Genomic DNA, 20,176 nt, shown 5'->3' with positions numbered 1-20,176 from the left:
AAGGAAAGGAATGAATCAGATTGGACCACTGAACGTAGATGGGCTACTATTGATGACCATGCTCAGATGCAAAATACTCATTCATACTGAATGAGTATTTTGCATCTACATTACACATGAGGGGAGTGCCAGAAGTTTATCAAACATCAACAGGGAGCTAAGTGATTTTGTAATAACTGAGAGCAAACTGGAGGAGATAAGGGTGAAGTTAAACATAAAGAAGGCACCTGGGGTGGACGGGATCTATCGAGTTATATTAAAGGAGGCAGCAAAGGAAACCCTTAGCCATAATTATGAGAGCTTCCTTGGACTCAGGGGAAGTCCCCATGGACTGGAGGTGTGCAAATGTATCACCAATTCACAAAGGAGGTTCAAAGGGGGACACAAGTAATACAGACCTGTTAGTTTAACTTGTGTTCGGGGAAAATAATGGAATCACTGGTTAAAGAAATGAAGTTCGCTGAGCAGTGCAGATGGGCTGCCAGGGCAGGTCATGGAGTCTTGTCAATGATATATAGGAATTTTGCTAGCAGGGACAGGGAAGTGATTATCCTGTTATATAAGGCAATGGTCAGGGCACACCTAGAGTACTGTGTACAGGTCTGGAGGCCTCAATTTAAGAAGGATGTAGAGTTGCTAGAACGAGTACAAAGAAGGGCAACAGAGGGGGGTGTGCTTACCAAGAAAGGCTTAAGTCCTGCAAATTGCAACACCTGGAGAGTAAGTATCTGCGAGGTGATCTGATTGAGGTGTATAAAGCCTTGAATGGGTCAATCTGAATGGTGATGGGATTCTTCCTCTTGCTCAGACTAAGAACATGAGGGAGCACAGTTTCAAATTGAAGAAAGATGGTTGTATGTTGTTTGTTATTTGGTTTTTAGGAGCATTAGCAACTATGATCATATTGCTCCGGGGATATGTGGCGTTCATTCCCTGACCTTTCCGCATCCTCCATATTTGGTGGTCATGAGCTTGAACCCTGGTCTAATCAGGAAGCGTGTGCTACTGCTGTTCCTGTCCATTTGGCTACGGAGGTGCCAAGATAGTTGTAGAATAGATGTGCCGAAATTTGCCTTTAGCCAGCGAGTAGTTGATTGGTGGAACAGGTTTCCATCTTTTGTTGTGGAACCTAATAGCCTAAATAAATTTAAGGCTGAGCTGGACAGGCATTTGGAATGAATGGAGGGGTGAAATGGGAGCAGTTTTTTTTTCCCTTTGGCTTATGCTGCATAAGCTTGCTTTCTTGCATCGCACGCTTCTAATGCTAATTCTGTCCGGACCTACTGCACTTTGTTTTGATTTGGTTAAGGCTTTATGTAGCTCATTTATAGTGAACGGTTGATTATATGGAATTTCATGAGTTGTGCGGAAATTAATTTTGTATTTTTCGATTTGAGCTTTATATTTTTGAAAGACTGGTCTATATGACGATGTAGCTGATAATTCCTCCAAGGTTTCTCCTAGTAAATTTGCATTTTTTTTTCTGGATCAGTTATGTCACTACTTTTCCAGCTCATTATCGGTTTAGGTGCTGTTGAATATTTACCTGAGATTTGTCTAATTTTATTCCATATAATTCTAGTGTCGGTATTTCTATTAATTTTGTTAGCAAAAGATACTCAGCACTCTTTTTGAGACGTATGTGATGTGCTTTTGCGCTGGCTTTCTTATATTTTATGAGATTAGTGGTGGTGGGGAACTTTCTGAATTGATTCCAAGCTTTATTTTTCTCTTTCTTTGCTTCCAGGGATTCTTCATTCCACCATTGCTTGTAATGTTTGTGGCACTAATCAGTGGTCTTTAGTATTGAAATATTTGCTGCAGAGATGATTTGGTTTGTAACATAGGTAACAGCACTATTGATATCACATTGTCTTATAGTTTTCTCATCTAAAGAAGCAGCACACTGGTATTTTTCCCAGTTTGCTTTGTGAAATTTCCACTTTTTACCTCTTATTAATTGCGGTATATCACTTGTCAATAGGTGGCAAACAACTGGATAGTGATCACTGTTATAAGGAGCATTTGAAACAGACCAGTCAAGAATAGGACAGTGAGCTGGGGAACAGATGATGAAATCGATTGCAGAAGTACTCCCTGTTCGTAAATGGACATGGGTGTGAGTACCTGTGTTTAAGAGTTAAGTTCCTGCTATCTAGAAGTTTTTCTATCATCTGTCCTCTTCTGTCTATATGAAGAGAGCCCCAAATGGTATGATGCCCAAAAATGTCTCCGATCAAACAGAATGGAGATGGTAATTGGTTAACTAAGTTCCCGAAGTCTTGCAATGTATACGTATGGTTAGGTGGAAGATAGAGTGAAACCATGGTAAAGGTAATTCCAATAACAATGCAGACTGCGACTGCTTCAAGGGATGTTTGCAGCTGAATATGGCTGGATGGAATATTAGAGTCGACCAAAATGGTGACTCCCCCATGGGCGGTTGTTGTAGTTTTACGATTTTGCCTATATATATTGTAGTGCTTGATTGAAATATTTATGTGCAGAGTTAGGTTTATTTCTTGTAAACAAACACTTGCAGGATTATAGATGGAAATCAGATCTTTGATATCATTAAGGTTACTCCGAATGACACGACAATTCCACTGAAGAAGTGTATGCATTATTTGGACTTGCATCTGGTGAGATTATAATGGGTGTTTTAATTGTCTAGTCAACTTTTGGTTTTGTTTGTAAAAGGAGATTACGTGCCCAGTCCGCTATTGAGATGTTAGGCGGAATGGAGATGCCAGTCTGTGTTGCAGTTACTTTTGTTTTCTGCACTGCAGTTGCAGTTGCTGCTGCATATGATCTCGCTGCTGGAAGTAATGGTATCTGCTTTTTGGCTTCTTGGTATGTGACCTTATGTTCAGTTTTATATTTCTGATCTTGCTTCTCTCTCTCTCTCTTCCATATATCGCAATCTCTGGAATAGGCAAGGTGGTCCGCTTTGCAGTTTGAACAGGGAGGAGACTCTGTATGGCATTCTTTATCATTATGGTCTTTTGAGCCACAAGTGGCACTAGTTTGTCCTCTGCATACTGTTTGGGAATGGCCATACTTTTGACAGTTGAAGCATCTTATGGGATTAGGGATGAATGGCTTTACCTAGCAGTTCAGGTATCCTGCTTTGACTGATGCTGGTAGAGTAGGAGTATTGAAAGTAAGTATGATAGCTGGTATCAGGTTTCCATCCTTTTTGCATGTATGACATTCTGGTTTTGTAACTTTACAATTTCTTCTTCAGAGCTGTTTAAGAGGTCCCATTCCACAATAACCCCTTTTGATGAATTTAAGGTGGCATGTGGGAATTCCGCCAAAAGCTGTGGTTTTAAGAAGAATCTCTGAATGTTGATGATTTGTTGTTTCTATTAGTAGGTCACCAGATTTTAAGTGGCAAGCCATTTTCGGTGGACCAGCTATATGTTCTAAGCACCTTTGTATTACAAAGAGAGAAAGTTTACTAACAGGCTGGTCTGTTAGGGAGTGGAAAATTAGAAAGAGTGAAGTGATGGTTTGGGTCACATCTTTTTTTTTTTTGGCAGTAGATAGAGTAGGATCATCTTGCTGCTGATTATGATCAGTTAGGTCCATAGTTCCAGGTATAGCCTGGTTTGTCAAATCCATTGTTGCTCCTTTTAGATCTGAAAGGATTATTTTTACTTTCAGGTTACTGGCCCCACCATGGGGAGACAGGAGCAGTGCCAACAAGTAACCAAGCTGGAGAGTTAATTTGTTAGTGAAGAAAATAAATGTACTAAGAAAAGAAAGGTGGTTTTCCTCCCTGGGTTCTTACTTAAATCTGTTAAGGATAGAACCACTTACAGTGAACTGAGGATGAGAAAGGTGCTAGAAATGAAACAGAATAAAATCACTCTATATGTTGCTTAAGAAAAATTGCTTGGCACTCGGGGCCTGAACCGGGGTTCAAGCCCGTGACTTCTAAATACGATTAACATTTGTATTGATTGATGTATTGTAAACTCCACTGATCTGGTGATGGTCCAGAGTATAAACATTTTTTTTTTTTTTTTTTTTTTACTGACCTTTCTGATAGTATGCATTGAAAGTTTCATCCATATAAATATTTCTTTAATTTTGTTTATGTGGTAGCTTAAAAAAAGCAAGTAAAATTCAATCATTTCAAATTTTCCATAATTCGGAGTGTTTCTCATCTTTCAGCTTAGATTTATTGATGGTCTACTATACCATTAATTAATGAAATTAACAGCTGCTCAGTAGTAAGTTAATGGTATCATATGTAAAGACAATGTTAATGGCTATTAACTGAAGCACATGCACAACTGCTCTACAAATTGTAAATGTTTTGAAGTCTCGAGGTATCCCCCCCCCACAAACAATGAATCCATTGTTTTATAAATTAATCTTCCCACAGCTTTGCCTTGGCTTATATTCTGGAATGGACTGTTTTGATTAGTTATGCTGATGCTCAGCCATTAATGTCTGTCGCTTATTCATTAAAATATTACTGAAAGTCGTTTCGCAAAATAGAAGATTTAAAAATCAGAAGGAAGCAGAAAGAGCTGTTCACAGAAGAACTGTAAAGTGAAGACCCAACTGAACTGTCACCAAGAAAAGGAAGATGATGATGCAGGGAATATGAAAAACATGTAATGGCTAAGGAATTGGCAGATTTTAAAAACAATCAATGAAATTAATGCTAAAATTAAGTTTGATCCTCACCTCATATGTAACAAATGACAACAATTAGAGTATGATGCTGCAACAAGACCTAGAAAAATTAGGCAGTTGGGCATACAGGCAAATGTGGCAATTGAGGTTTAACATTGACATATGCAAGGTATTGCATATGGGCAGCAGTAACCCCAGATTCCAAATAGGTGGTACAACACAGAAGATAGTGGAGAAAGTAAAAGATGCAAGAGTAATTGTATAGCCTGAGTGTAGAAGGTTGCTAGGACAGATCATGGTTCTGTCAACGATATATAAACAAATTTTGCCAGCAGGGACAAGGAGGTGACTGTCTGAGGCAATGGGTATGCCACATCTTGAATACTGCATATGTATACAAAGATGTATATTTATTGGAACAGGTGCAGAGAAGAGCAATAAAATAAGTCAGGGACAAAATGAAATGGATACTCTTACCATAAAAGAGTTCTGCAAATTGAAGTGTCTGGAAACTAGATATCTATGGGGGATCTGATTGAGATATTTAAGGCATTAAATGGATTGAACAAATTTAATGCAAACAGAATCCTAACTTCTGATTACACACACACAGAGAGAGAGAGAGAGAGAGAGAGAGAGAGAGAGAGAGAGATTTAAACTGAAAACAATGGTTGCAGGATAGATGTGAGAAAATTTGCTTTCGGCTAGAGAGTGATTGATTGTTGGAACAAAATTCCATCTGGTGTTGTGACAGTGGGTAGTGTGAATAAATTTAAGATTTAGAAGGGATGGAAAAATGAGGTGGGTAATATATATTTTTTTAATATACATAAACCCCCACCACCAAATTAGCACATGTAGGAGCCATAATTCAACAGATATAGTAGTTAGGAACATGGTAAAAAAAAAAAAAAAAACTATATATATACAGTAATACCCCGAAGTTACGCGATAGGTGGGTCCGACGAAAATCGCGTAAGTCGAATTCGCGTAAGTCGGGGTACAATTTTGCATATAAATACATATAAATTTTGCTTAATTGGGACCAAGAACTAACAAAAACACTAGTTTAGAAGAAAAATATTAATCAAATTGCAGTTCTTTATACATATTAATACAAAATATGTATTAAAAAAACAAATGACTTACGTTAAAAAGTTATTTCGATGTCGATGGCTTCATAAAATCTAACAAATTCGTCTGACGACACAGCGCGTTCTTTTTTTCACGCAGAATTTATTCGTAGCAAGCTAATAATTTTTTTATTCCTTGCTTTGTAGCTATAACGCGTTCTTCGTTGGAGTCTATGTTTTCTAAAATTTTTAAGCCCTTTACAATTGAGCCCTTTTCAGTTTTCAACCTGTCAAGTTTGCAATTGTCATGTGCTTTTTGCCGTTGCTTCATTTAGGCCTGTAGCACGTGCAATATCACATGGTCTTTCATTTCATTTCGCTCAAAGCGTTTCACAACTTCATATTTTTTCTCTATCGACAGAGGCGGACTGGCCATAAGCCTTACCGGGGAAATCCCGGTGGGCCAGTGTGACTTTGGCAATAAACCATAGTATGAGGCCACTATAAATTTTCCCGGGTAAGAATTTTTGATCCAGTCCGCCTCTGTTTATCGATAATTGCTTTTCTTTTTCTCTCTGAATCTGCAGTGTCTTCACCAGAACGCTTCCTTTTCACACCTTTTAACTAAGCATTTTACTCATTTTTAGGGAATAAAGCACAATTACAAAACGAGGAGGCACGCTTGATACGCATAAACAAAGCTGCGCGCATGTAGCAACTGAATAAACAACAACATAAAGGCAGAGATACGCTATTAACACCTCGCATTTCTAGGGGTTACTACCATAAAACAATAAAAATCCAGTTGCGTTTCTGCTAGTGAAATCTGTTATAAACTGGTAGTAAACTCGATCTAATTGCATTTGCGATTATACCGATTGCTGGAATTGTGTTGGTTTTTACGATATTATGGTGAAATGTGTTTCCCCTTCACTGATATAAAAAACATAAAAGCAGCAAAGTTGAATTTTGTTCATCTTTCGCTCTCATTCTCCGCCGTCGCACCGTATATCGATAACATATGAAAAAGGACCTTGAAGATAGCGGGCGGCAGCGTTGCCAAACGAAAAAATCAAGAACCGCGTAACTCCGAGTTCGCGTAAGTCGGGGTAGCGTAAGTCGGGGTATTATTGTATATATATATATAAAAATAAATGAAATAGATATAAATTTTAAACAATAGTCAAAAATCAACAAGTAATAAATAAATTTTTATTGTAAAGAAAAAGCAAAACATTCTAACATTAAAGCACAAGACTACACAAAAGGTAAACACCAAAATTCTTAAAAATGCTATTCGGAAGAAGGCTTGGGCTGGAAAACATGTCCACAATATCGGTTTGTCTTTTTAACTTTTGCAATTCATTTTATATCTCCATGTAAGGACTTACATGCAGACACTCCTCTCCATTACAGAATCACATTCCACTATGTTGTCTATCAATGTTCTCTGCAATTTCATTGTCAGCAATCTTCAAGAGCTTTCAAACTGAGGGTAGATTTTGAATTGAATTCTTCTACTTCATTGTCATCCTCAATTTTATCCTGATTGTTTTCCTCGTTTCTAAGTCCAACAAGATCATCTTCAGTCAATTCCTGATTGTGAGACACAAGCAACTCCTCAACTTCTTACGGGTGCATGTCTGATGTGCCAACTGGATGAAGTCTCAAATTTTTTCATTAATGAAAGGATACTTAATGATTTTGTAATAACTGAGAGCAAAGTGGAAGAGAAACTGTTGAAGTTAAACGTAAGAAAAGCACTTGGGGTGGATGGGATCTATCCAGTTATATTAAAGGAGGAGCCAAAGCAACTAAGCAAACCCTTAGCCATAATTATGAGAGCATCCTTGGACTCAGGGGAGTTTCCCACGGACTGGAGATGTGCAAATGTATCCCCAATTCACAAAGGGGGTTCGAAGGATGACACAAGTAATTACAGACCAGTTAGTTTAACTTCTGTTCCGGGTAAAATAATGGAGTCACTGGTTAAAGATGCATTGCAGGATCATCAAGACAAGACTGCAGCAATAATTCAGACACAGGGTTTGTTAAGGGAAAGTCTTGTCTGACAAATTTGATAGGATATTATGATGTGGTTACAAAGGAACTGGATGCAAAAAATAATTTTGATATCATATATTTGGATTTCAGGAAAACTTTTGACACTGTTGCGCATGGAAGACTATTGTACAAATTGGAGCAGAATGGTATTAAGGGTAAGTTGCTACAATGGATAAAAGGATGGTTAAGTGCGAGAAGACAGAGGGTGGTAATCAATGGGTGCTGCTCTTCGTGGACTAATGTTATTAGTGGAGTCCCAAAGGGTTCGGTGTTAGGTCCACTGTTGTTTTGTATATTTATCAATGATATTGATGAAGGTATATCAGGCTTAGTGTCAAAGTTTGCAGATGATACAAAGGTTGGCAGAGTTGTTAATGACAGTAATGGCAGTTTGCTACTGCAACAGGATCTAGATAATTTGGGCAGATGGGCTAAGAAGTGGCAACTGAAGTTTAACCTTCACAAATGCAAAGTACTGCATATGGGTAGAAGTAACCCCAGAGAAACGTACCAACTCTGTGGTACTACACTTAGGTTGGTAGAAAATGAAAAAGACCTGGGAGTAATTGTGCAGTCAGATATGAAGTTTTCTGAGCAATGTAGACAGGCTGCCAGGGCAGGTCATGGGGTTTTGTCAATGATATATAGGAATTTTGCTAGCAGGGAAAAGGAGGTGATTATCCCTCTATATAAGGCAATGGTCAGGCCACGCCTTGAGTACTGCGTACAGGTCTGGAGGCCTCATTTTAGGAAGGATGTAGATTTACTTGAGCATGTACAGAGAAGGGCAACAAGATTGGTGAGGGGATTGAAGGGATCCTCTTACCAAGAGAGGCTTAAGTTCTGCAAATTGCAGTGGCTGGAGACTAGGCACCTGCGCGGTGATCTGATTGAGGTGTATAAGGCCTTGAATGGGTTCAGCACGCTGAATTCTGATGGGATCCTTCCACTTGTTCAGATTACGAACCTAAGGGGGCATAAATTCAAATTAAGAAAGGACAGATGTAGAATAGATGTGCGGAAATTTGCCTTTACCCAGCAGGTGGTTAATTGCTGGAACAAACTTCTATCTGTCGTTGTGGAAGTTGATAGGTTGAATAAATTTAAGGAGGAACTGGACAGGCATTTGGAGGGAATGGTGTGATTTTTTTTTTTTTTTGGCTGATGCTGCATAAGCTCATACATTTGCTTTCTTGCATCACATGCCACTACTACTACTACTATTACAGCTACTTCTCCCACAACCACTGGCCAAAACTCGTTCCAGCAAACATTGATAGTGGATTGCTGTATCTCATTCAGCAACCTGTTAACATTAACAGTGATAGTCAGCAATATTGAATTTTTTCCAGCATGTCGCAACATACAGCATTGCTGTTGCATTCAAAATGCAAATAAAACTGTGTCTTGTATAGTAGGCTTTGAATGACACTATTACCCATTGGTCAGAGAGCTAGAAAAATGAGGTCATATTCAGTGGTAGAAAAACGACTTGTACATTTGAATTTGCAAATTTAATGTCAATTAGGTGCCCAGGAGCATTACAAAGGGTACTAGGAAAGTTTTGCAATATGACGCAACAATGAATCACAGGAAGCTGCTTGTTGCTGCATGTTTAGACATGTTCATACGTGCATAGTAGCCGCCGTGCCAAGTCGATGGGCTCAGTTATTCATTAGTAGTGAGAGTGTAAAGTGCTTGAGATGGTATCGTGGTCACGAAATGAGATAAGGACAGTTTTGCGGTATAATTTCGTGTGTGGTTTAACCCTAGACCAGTGCTTAGAAGAAATGACTCTTGCACTAGATAATGATTGTCCACATCGTACAACGATATTCAGGTGGTATAGAGAATTCCAAAGGGGAAATTTCACTCTGGAGGGTTCTGAGAGGCCGGGAAGGCCACGAATGTCAGTTACGGAGGAAAACGTTACTGCTGTGAGGAAAATGCTTGACGAAAACAGGCGAGTGACCTACCAACAGATAGAGGATACTTTGGGCCTAAATGCACCAGCAATTCATTCGATTCTGCAAGATCATTTGCATGTGAAGAAACTGTGTTCTCTCTGGGTGCCGCATCAACTGACTGAAGAGCAGATGACACGACGTGTGACTTCGTGCCGGGAGATGTTAAAAAAGTTTGATAAGGGACAATCTCAGTATGTGAACAACATCGTGACAGGTGACGAGACTTGGCTGTACTATTACGATCTGCCGACCAAGGCTCAAAACAAAGTTTGGGTCTTTGATGATGACGACACACCCGTAATTGTCAGAAAATCCCGATCTGTAAAGAAGAAAATGATAGCTGTATTTTTAAAATCGAGTGTCACTGAACAATGCCTGCCTAAAGTCATTGGATTTATGAAGAACCTGCGGCCAAAGTCAAGAATGGACACCTGGTACCTCCATCACGATAATGCTCCAGCTGACCGCGCCAAAGCCTGCACCGAATATTTGACCACGACAGGACTGAAACTTCTCGAGCACCCTCCCTACAGTCCAGACCTTGCTCCCTACGACTTTGCACTGTTCCCGCATGTGAAAATTAAGCTAAAAGGGAGGTGGTTTTCCGGTGATGAGGACCTTCTACGGGCTTGGGACAACGAGTGTGCTTTACTCCCTAGTGAAACTTGGCAGAACTGGTTTAAAGATTGGTTCGGAGGATGGAGAGGTGTATTGAATGTAGAGGAAATTACTTTGAAAAAATTAAATAAACAAAGCTGTATTGCAAAACTTTCCTAGTACCCTTTGTATTAATGACAAGTAGAATTTTAAATTCAAGGTTTTTAGATACCACAATTTTTTTTTTTTACTTTGCGGAAGAAGTACTCATGGAACCACTCTAAGAAACAAAAAAGCACGGGTTACTGCCTGTACTGCAGTAACTCGTGCTTTTTTTTTGTTTACTCAACAAAACATTGATATCTGATATTTATTCTTGCCTTTTAGTACATAGAGGTTCATGGAATGATATAAGAGCATAGGCTTTATAGTTCCCTGAAGCACTGGCACAAAGAAGAAAGGATACATGATCCTTGCCACTCTAAAATCAGGGGCAGTCTGTTCATTTTTTGAAAGAAAAGTTCTTTCGGCATTTTTTTTCCAGATAAGCAAAGTCTCATTAGCACTGAAGACCTGTTGTGGTGGATATTCTTTCTTCTCAATAAGCTGATGCCAACTCACCAACGAGTTTTATGTTGTTCAAACTGTGCCTATTTTTAAATCTTATTGAACCATCCTTTACATGCTTGAAAAGCATAAGATTTTCTTTTTCACTCTTCTGCATTTTGAAATTGTCAAATAACCACTTTGCTTTGTCGTGAATAATGGAACTACTCAGAGCAATTTTGTTCTGCATGCTTAATCCTCTATCCACAAATTAAGAGCTTTTTCCATTTATTCGATTGTTTTTCTTGCGCTTGTGATTTTGCAATTTTGCACTTCTTGTGACACTGTTTCTTATCGCCATCTCATTTTCCTCCATGAACCTCACCACTGACTCATTAATTCTGAATTTTCTTTTAAATGCTGATGCACTTTCGCCCATCAAAAGTCTATAGAGTGCTTTCTTGGTACCACCAATGGAATGAAACAGTGGGTGTGTTTGCACCAGTGAAACAGTGTGTGAATGTACCAGGTTGTGCTGAGGGCTGGGCAGTGGCCAGTGAATAAATGAATGTGTGTGTGTGGGGGTACTGTATAAATTGCTTCCCTGCACCACTTGCCAAGACTAATGGCAATACTAAAAATTGGTCCCTGCACATTCATCCGGGATTATAATACAGAAGTCTAAAACACACACACTGATGGAACTGATATTCAGGTGCGACTTTAGTCAAATGAGCTGAATCTTGACCAGTCATTCAGCAACAAGCAAATTCTTTGCTTGCATCTTTATGGTGGTGGGACCGTTAGTAATTCTGGGTATACTTACTTATGTTGGTTCACGCCATCCAGGTGTGAACCAACAGCAGGGATAGAGATGTGGTATCCACGTCACACAAAGAAACGACCACTCTCTGTATCACTAGGCAGTAATAGGTGGTAGATGACTGACAACCTAGTGAAATGCCGCCACTTTACTATTCAAGGTTTGAAGTGGTGAAACCAACACTTAGTTTCAGAATAAAGTCTCTCTTAATTGCAAAGGATCTCCCCGCCATCACATCGCTTTTGTCACCAGGCATATCTTTTGAGGTTATTAGCATTAGTAGAGGCGTATGATGCAGAAAGAAAGCTTATACAGCATGAATGAGAAAAAAAATTCCATTTCATCCCATTCATTCGCTCCAAAAGTTTGTCCCCCCCTTCTACTTGAATTATTTAAGCATCACCTTCCACAACAACAAATGGGAGTTTGTTCCAGAAATAAGCTACCCGCTGACGAAAGGCAAATTTCCACACATCTATACAACTGTCTTTCCTCAATTTCAGTTTATACCCCCCCTCAAGGTTTGTAATCTGAGCAAGAGGAAGAATTCCATCAGCATTGAGCCTGCTCAATCCATTCAAGGCCTCATACACCTCAATAAGATCACAAAGCAAGTGCCTAGTCTCCAGATGGTACAATTTGGAGAACTTAAGCCTTCTTTCGTAAGAGCACCCCTTTATTCCCCTCACCAGTTTTGTTGCCGTTCTTTGTACTCATCCTAGCAATGCTACATCTTTTCTAAAATGAGGCTACCAGACCTGTACGCAGTACTCAAGTGTGGCCTGACCACTGCCTTATACAAGGGGATAATCACCTCCTTATCCCTACTAGCAAAATTTCTGTATATCATTGATAAGACCTCATGACCTGCTCTAGCAGCATGTCTGCACTACTCAGAAAACTTCGTATCTGACTGCACAATAACCCTGAGGTCTCTTTCATTCTCCACTACCCCTAGTGTAACACCACAGTTGGTACATTTCTCTGGGGTTACTGCTACCCTTATGCAGTACTTTACATCTGTTAAAGTTAAACTTCAGTTGCCACTATCAGCCCATCTGCCTAACTTTTCTAGATAGCATACTATCATTACTGCCATTAATAATCCTGCCAACCATCGTATCATCTGCAAATGTCAACATTGAGCTTGACATACCTTCATCAATATTATTGATAAATATAAAAAACAACAATGAGGAACACCACTAATAAATATTACTCCACGAAGAGCAGTATCCATTGATTACCTCTCTCTCTCTCTCTCTCTCTCTCTCTCTCTCTCTTTTCCCACTCAACCATCCTTTTATCCATTAGAGCAACTTACCCTTAATGCCATACTGCTCCAATTTGTACAGTCAGATCAGATTACCTGCGAGGTGATCTGATTGAGGTGTATAAGGCCTTGAATGGGTTGAGCATGCTGAATTCTGATGGGATTCTTCCACATGTTCAGATTACAAACCTAAGAGGGCATAAATTCAAACTGAGGAAAGACAGATGTAGAATAGATGTGTGGAAATTTCCCTTTAGCCAGCGGACAGACAACATATAAGGTTATCCAGAAGAGTCCACTTCTTAGTTTGGAGCGACAAGTGAACGGAATATTGCAGAGTTGGCTTAAATCTAATAAGATTTCTAAAGAACAATATTGGACACTACATGCTACAGGTAGCCAAATGCCAAGGTTTTATGGCTTACCTAAAATTCACAAAGTAGATGTGCCACTCAGACCTATAGTCTCATTTATAGGTAGTCCGACGTATGCACTTTCGGGTTTTCTAGCCAAACTATTGTCTCCACTAGTAGGACTCTCTGATTATAGTATCAAGGATAGTAAAGAATTTGTGCACTTTATTAGGAATCAGCGTATAGAAGAGGATGAGATTATGATATCATTTGATGTAAAATCGCTATTTACTTGTATTCCTATTGACCATGGAGTGTGGTGTGCAAACATAGTCTTACAGAGGGATACTACCCTAAATACTAGGACACAACTTAATCCAGAAGATATCAGGAAGGGTATAGAATTGTGCCTCTCAAGTAACACTATGGTTTTTGATAACATTATATATAAGCAGGTTAATGGTACAGCTATGGGCTCCCCCATTAGCGCAATTATAGCAAATTTAGCTATGGAGGAGCTCGAGACCAGAATATTTAATGCTAGTGTTCTCCCTATGCGCCCTTGGAAAAGGTATGTGGATGATACGTTTACATTTATTCGGAAGGGGAGTGAAGATCAGGTGTTGAATATCTTAAATGGCTTCTCCCAATTCATACAATTTACATCAGAAGTTGAAGATGGAGGAGTTCTCCCGTTCCTGGATGTGTTTGTCTGTAGGGAAGACCAGCAGTTAAAGACAAGTCTTTAGAAAAACGATGTGTAAAGGGCAATATACGCATTATGATTCAGCCCTGACCAGCCATCATAGGAACAGTGTGATAAGAACGTTAATTAATAGAGCGAAATCACATTGCAGTAACCCCGATGATAGGAAAGCAGAGTATGAACGTGTCACGGCGGATCTGGCTAAATGTGGTTACCCCCAGAGGATTATAGATAAATTTATTAATGAAAATCAGAGGAGAGATGAATCTTTTATACCAGTATCTACTGCATACATTCCCTATTATCCGGGCTTGACGGATTATATAACTAGAGTATTAAGAAAATATCAGACACGCTGTGTGCAGCTTCCGGGACGAAGACTGCGCACAGTTGCGTCTCAAGTTAAGGACCCCATTCAAAAAGAGGATGTTAGTGGGGTCGTATATAATATTAGATGCCCGGATTGTGGGGAATGTTATGTAGGCGAGACAAAACGTCGTCTCAAAGATCGTCTGGGGGAACACAAAAAAGCAATAAGGAATGCGGAGTATGGCAAGTCCGCCGTGGCCGAGCATTTTTGGGAGAAGCAACACCAGATCTCCCCAGACGATGCCACTATCACCGATCGGGCGCATAGGTTTTGGGACCGTAAGTGGCTCGAGAGTTTGCGGATCAGTTCTACAACTAACATTAATAGGGATAGGGGTGTATGGATTCACCCCCTTTTAGAGACTATTATCCTAAAAAAGGATGAACGGTTCCGTACGACTTCCGTTCGAGCCACTTCCGGTTCCACAATGCAAGAGAGCGGAACACGTGAGAATGAAAACATGTGATGTCTACCATTACCCTGCTGATATTTAAAGGTGTACTGAATAATAGAGAATACTGCTGAAGAAGAAGGCTGGAGCCTTTGAAAGCTACGGAATTTTATCGCTTTTAACTTAGTATATTTTAATGCATTTTAATCTTGTGTTTTAATACTTTTAATATTGTAATACGTATATATTAATTTTGTAAATACAGGTTATTGTAAATATAGTTATCGGGAATTTGTTGTGTTTTATTTTATTTTATTTCATGAAAGGTTGGTGAAAAAACGCTAAGAACGTGTAACACACACACACACACACACACACTAATAATCCTACCTATTTCAGGTTCATTTTTTTTCTTTGAGTCAATTTGTGCCATAATGTCTTCCATTTCATCATCTTCATCTGTAGTCATTACAGCTGCTGATGTGGTAGTTGGCATCTGTGATTCTTTTGCTGCTTCAAATGTTGGTTTAGGTCCATTTATTACATGAGAAGAATTCTAAAGTATTAAATATATACATGAGACAATCTGTGGAAATTAACTGGGATGACATACTCTTAAATTTAGTTAATATCATCTATCTATTATAACAGCAATAGAGAGTCACAATTGTACATTAAGTCTTTAAATGAATAAAACAACATAATACCCCAAGTATTTTTTTGAGCTAAAACAAAAATAATGAATACTGGCAGACCAAATTATACAACATTGGAAAATTTCAGGTTTCAGGTTAAATATTTATCTCGTTAATCCCAATTATAATTATTTTATTTTTTTAAGTAGTAACATCAAACAAGAAGAGTACTGCAGCCTACAGTACTCTAATATTGTATATATATTCAAAAATTAGAAAAATAGAAGGTACTTGTTGATGGCAGACTTCTATTGTATTAAGGAAGAGGAAAGTTAAATCAGTGAGTTTAGAGATTAACTGTGAATGTATGTTTGACTAGTTCAGGCACATGATTGGACAGATTTGCAAGAAAGAAGCAGAAAAAAAATTACAGATATTAATTCAGAAGGACAGTGCCCATGGAAATAGTCAAAGAAACACACCTAGCAGGAATTGCACATTTGTATGACAGCAAGTGCACAGAGTTTATAAGTGAAGTTTTTGGGACAACAGCCCAGATGTGAGACCAATATTCCATGATAGGGGCGATATGTGATTTGAGCACCTTTACTTTGTGAAGCCCTGGAAAACTCAGTGAAAAAATATATCTACAATATGCGAGATGCAATAAAAGGAAGAAGACTAGTGCAATATAAAGCTATGGAAGTTATATCACTGTACACATCTGGAATAGCTTCTTTCTTTACATAGCTTTAAGCAAACTGAAGCTTTTTCTTTAAGCTTTAAGAAATCCCCAGCACCACGCTTTCCAGGCTGCTGCTGCTGCTTATTCCAATTAGGTAGTGCAATAATCACCTCTACCTGCGGCTATTGTTAATCCATTAGTCTGGGTATCCCCTCCCCCCAAGTTAGCAGTTTTTTGAACCACCTAACCCTGCCTCAATAGTATCATTTAAGTGTATCCCATTCCTGTAGAAGCAGTCTTTCAACAATGACCTGTACTTAACAAGTACAGGTCATTGTTGAAAAAATTGCAGGTTATTTCAATTATTTCAGGTGTGCCCTTAAAAGATGATATCCAGTCTAAAACGGCATCAACTTTTGCCCCTGCCAGGCATACCCTGGTCCTATCTATAACTGCAGCCAAAGTGAAATGTGGGAGCACATTATGTATCACTGCCCGGACTATGGAGATCACAGGTGTCATCTAATTTCTAAAATCCGCAACTTGCCAAATGGGCAAGAGCATCACTACAAAGTGGTGACTCAGTATGCACAGGCAGTGTTCATGACTCACTGAATAAATGGGATCCAAAGAGTCTGAGACTGCTGGGGCTCCAATATAAGAGCTCCGGTCTAAATATACAAATTTGACCACCAGATTTGACACTACCTGATTTGACTGCAGAACACTTAATGGTGTTGGATGCTGACATTGCTACAGTATGGGATGATCCTGCAGTAGTTCTCAGTGCACGAACAATGCTGACACCCAGCATGATGTGGGATGAATTCAGGGAAATTCAGCTGCCAGAGTAACCCAGACTAAACAAAAAGACTTCCCAACTCCGAAGGTATGAATTCCTAACACCATTAGGAGTGTGATGCTGATGGTGTCACTCACAGTGTAGGATAATTGCCTGGACTCTCAGGCGCCAAACTGACTGGTGTTGACTCAGCAGTATGGGACTACAGGAGAAGACAGATCTAGAGGAACCCTGTATAAATAAACGACTAATAAAAGCCAGCTATTTCAGGTTAGTGTGTCCTGCACCCACCAGACTGGTGCAAACAAAAAGTACCATTGGTTATCTGGGGGAGTAGTGGAGATCAGCTGATTCAGCCTGGGGTGAATCTTATAGTAACCTTCAGGGCTAGGCTGGCACACCCTCGTTACCTTGTATACACCTATGATGATAGGAGTCCAACAGTATATTTTGCAACCCATGGCCAGGAGTTTCACTCCCTGTTGGCCATGCCACACCATGACCAGGATGTTAGTTTTCCCTGTGTCTGGAATGCTGCAGATGTCTTCCATCTTGACCTGGAATCTCAGTGCCCATTGGGCAACCTCATGGGTTTTACCCATGACCTTTACTCCCCTTCCCTTGGGGAGGATGCCCTCCTCCACTACACACCTCCCACTGTACCCGCATTTCTCTCTGGGTGGATGTTTCCACCTACACCCACCTCCTATTATTTCCCCTTCTCCCCTTCACTACTCCAGGGATCCCTTTCCCTATAACTTTTCCTCCCATCCCCTTCTCGCATAGTAGACAAATTCACCCCCTCTTTTAATACCCCTTGAACAGGATGGGCACCCAGCTTTTGGGGTCCCCACTGCTACCCCTTTTCCACTTCCATTTTGACTGCTCTTTTTTTTTTTTTTTTTTTTCCTTCTGTGCCCGCCCCGGCAACTCCAGGGTTTGCCTTGCCAGTCTTTCCACTGACCTGGCCAGCCTTCCCATGATGGACAGTAACTATGGTTTTGTCGCCACAACAGATCCCTAGACTAAGTGGCCAAATGAACAACATAACAACCTTACACTAACATTTCACAAACACTCACTAACTCACATACTGTGTTGCCTTTACAGACTTCTGTATATGCCACAGTGTACCGATCATGGAGTTGTGGGGAACCCCGTGCCACTAGTTAAAATCCCCTGGTCCTATTCCACCTATCCTTTTTGCAAGACCACATAGATATATGGTCCTGCATTATTTGTTTACCAGCAACTCCATTATTTTCCCTGCAACAGATGCTAAGGTTGTTTGTATCTCCTGAGTTCCTAGAGATGGAACTCTATCCCAACCTGCAAGAATGAAAGAAAATCAAGGCTACAGAATAAAAGAGCTAATACAACAAAAACTTTTCAGTCATGAGCAGTACAATCACATGTAGTCAGATCAGTTACCTGACATGTTTGAGGGTCATAATTTTAAGATAACTGCTTATGCATTTTAACATACACAACATACATTTAAATCAAAGCTTCGTTGAACTTTCAAATATTTTACATGTACATGCTTTCCTTCCATCCAAGAAATTCTTAAGAGAAATATAAAACCAAATATGGAGTATGAAATTAATTCAAAAAAATCATATGGAAGTTAGTTATTATTTTTTTAATGGCCATAGTGAGCCTAGTTGTTGCTAGGCACTGCTCATACTGCCATCTATAATCTAATTCATTTTATATTCTAGTTTTTTATTTATACTTTGTTTTCCAGTTAGCAGTTTGGCTTAGTGTTTCTTTGTATAAAGGCCATTGATGTGCAAACATATTGCACTGGAAAACTGATAGTGTATTGTCAGTTGACATTTGATTCATGTTTCAGGCAGAGTTTGAAATGTAGTGAGTGAGTGATGGGCGTTTAATGGCGCACGAGCTGCTGGGGCTATAGTGCACCTATTCATAGGAAAATGATAAAAATCAAATTCCAGATATAATCAATTTATGTTTTATTAGAGTGATGTTTTAGAATTTATGATACATTCCAATTTTTTTCAAAAAAGAGAAGACTTCATTGATGTTTGCATCGTCACCAATAATATGTTTTAATGTCTTCGGTTCCGGAAGATTTTTTAGGGAAAGGAGGATGGATATTCTGTCCTGATCATAGTTCGTTCGTTTGGTTTTTAGGAGCATTAGCAACTAAGGCCATATTGCTCCGGGAATATGCGGTGGTCATTCCCTGACCTTTCCGCATCCTCTGTATTTGGTGGTGACGGGCTCGAACCCCGGTCTAATCAAGAAGCATGTCCTATGCACTGCTGCTCCTTCCCACCTGGCTACGGAGGCACTGTCCTGATCATAGTGAGGGCAGTCAACGAGAATGTGTTTCACTGATAAGTGTGAGGAAGTGTGGACATTGAGGAGGATCCTCTCCTGTAAGTAGATGAAGGTGAGTCAGATATGTATGTCCTATCTGTGCACGTGCAAGCACTACCTCTTCTCTTCATACTGTTTTGGTGCTAGAGTGCCAAAGCTGTGGATCCTGTTTCAACTGATAAAGTTTATTATTGGTTTGGGTGTGCCATAACTCTTTCCACAGTGCAAGACATGTTGTTTGTATGATGTGATTATAGTCATAGATTGGAATAGGAGCAAGCGTTAAATCATAAGTTGATGGATTTTTGGCAGTTTTGTTAGCCAGTTCATTCCCTTTTATTCCCGAATGGGCTGGGATCCAGCAAAAGGTCACTGATTGATGATGTTCCTCAATTTTTAATAAGAGACTTCTGATTTGGTTTAAAATAGGATGAACCTTGTAAGAAAAATTTTGTATTGCTGTAATTGAGTTTAGAGAGTCAGTGTATACAATATATTTTAGAGATGGGTAGAGATTCAGGTTTTCTAAAGCTAACTTTATTGCATGAAGTTCTGCAGAGAAGCTGCTATACTCAGGTGGAAGGAAAGCAGAAATGATTGTAGAGGGAAATACTGCTGATGCTTCAATGGCTGAATGTGATTTGGAGTCATCAGTATATATTAGCAATAAACTAGCATATTTCTGAATATGGCTTGCATGGAGTTGTTTCACATTGAGTGATGGTAGAAGATTCTTTCCCCATTTTTGAAGATAAATATCACAAGTTAATTGTGAAGGAGGTGTCCAAGGTGGGTGAGAGCATTTCACTACGTCTAGCCTGTTGACATTAGGAATATTCCAACTCTGTGTTATTTCAATTAAGCATAAGCCTGCCGGTCTTATTTTACT

At 39.4% G+C, this 20,176-nt stretch overlaps 1 protein-coding gene across 1 annotated transcript in view; it reads right to left on the bottom strand.

The window, feature by feature from the left end:
* The window catches only part of Nup98-96 (nuclear pore complex protein Nup98-96), a 770,989-nt gene that overhangs the window by 371,698 nt on the left and 379,115 nt on the right, over positions 1 to 20,176 (bottom strand). Inside the window, exon 21 of the mRNA XM_090379042.1 lies at positions 15,207 to 15,372. Coding sequence (XP_090235168.1) covers positions 15,207 to 15,372 — 166 coding nt within the window. The remainder of the gene's footprint in view (positions 1 to 15,206; positions 15,373 to 20,176) is intronic.

This window comes from Mastigoproctus giganteus, chromosome 8 (genome assembly GCF_048544385.1).
Source record: "Mastigoproctus giganteus isolate SK-2022 chromosome 8, ASM4854438v1, whole genome shotgun sequence".
NCBI classification, from domain to species: Eukaryota; Metazoa; Arthropoda; class Arachnida; order Uropygi; family Thelyphonidae; genus Mastigoproctus; species Mastigoproctus giganteus.
This window is presented reverse-complemented; position numbering and strand designations above follow the sequence as displayed.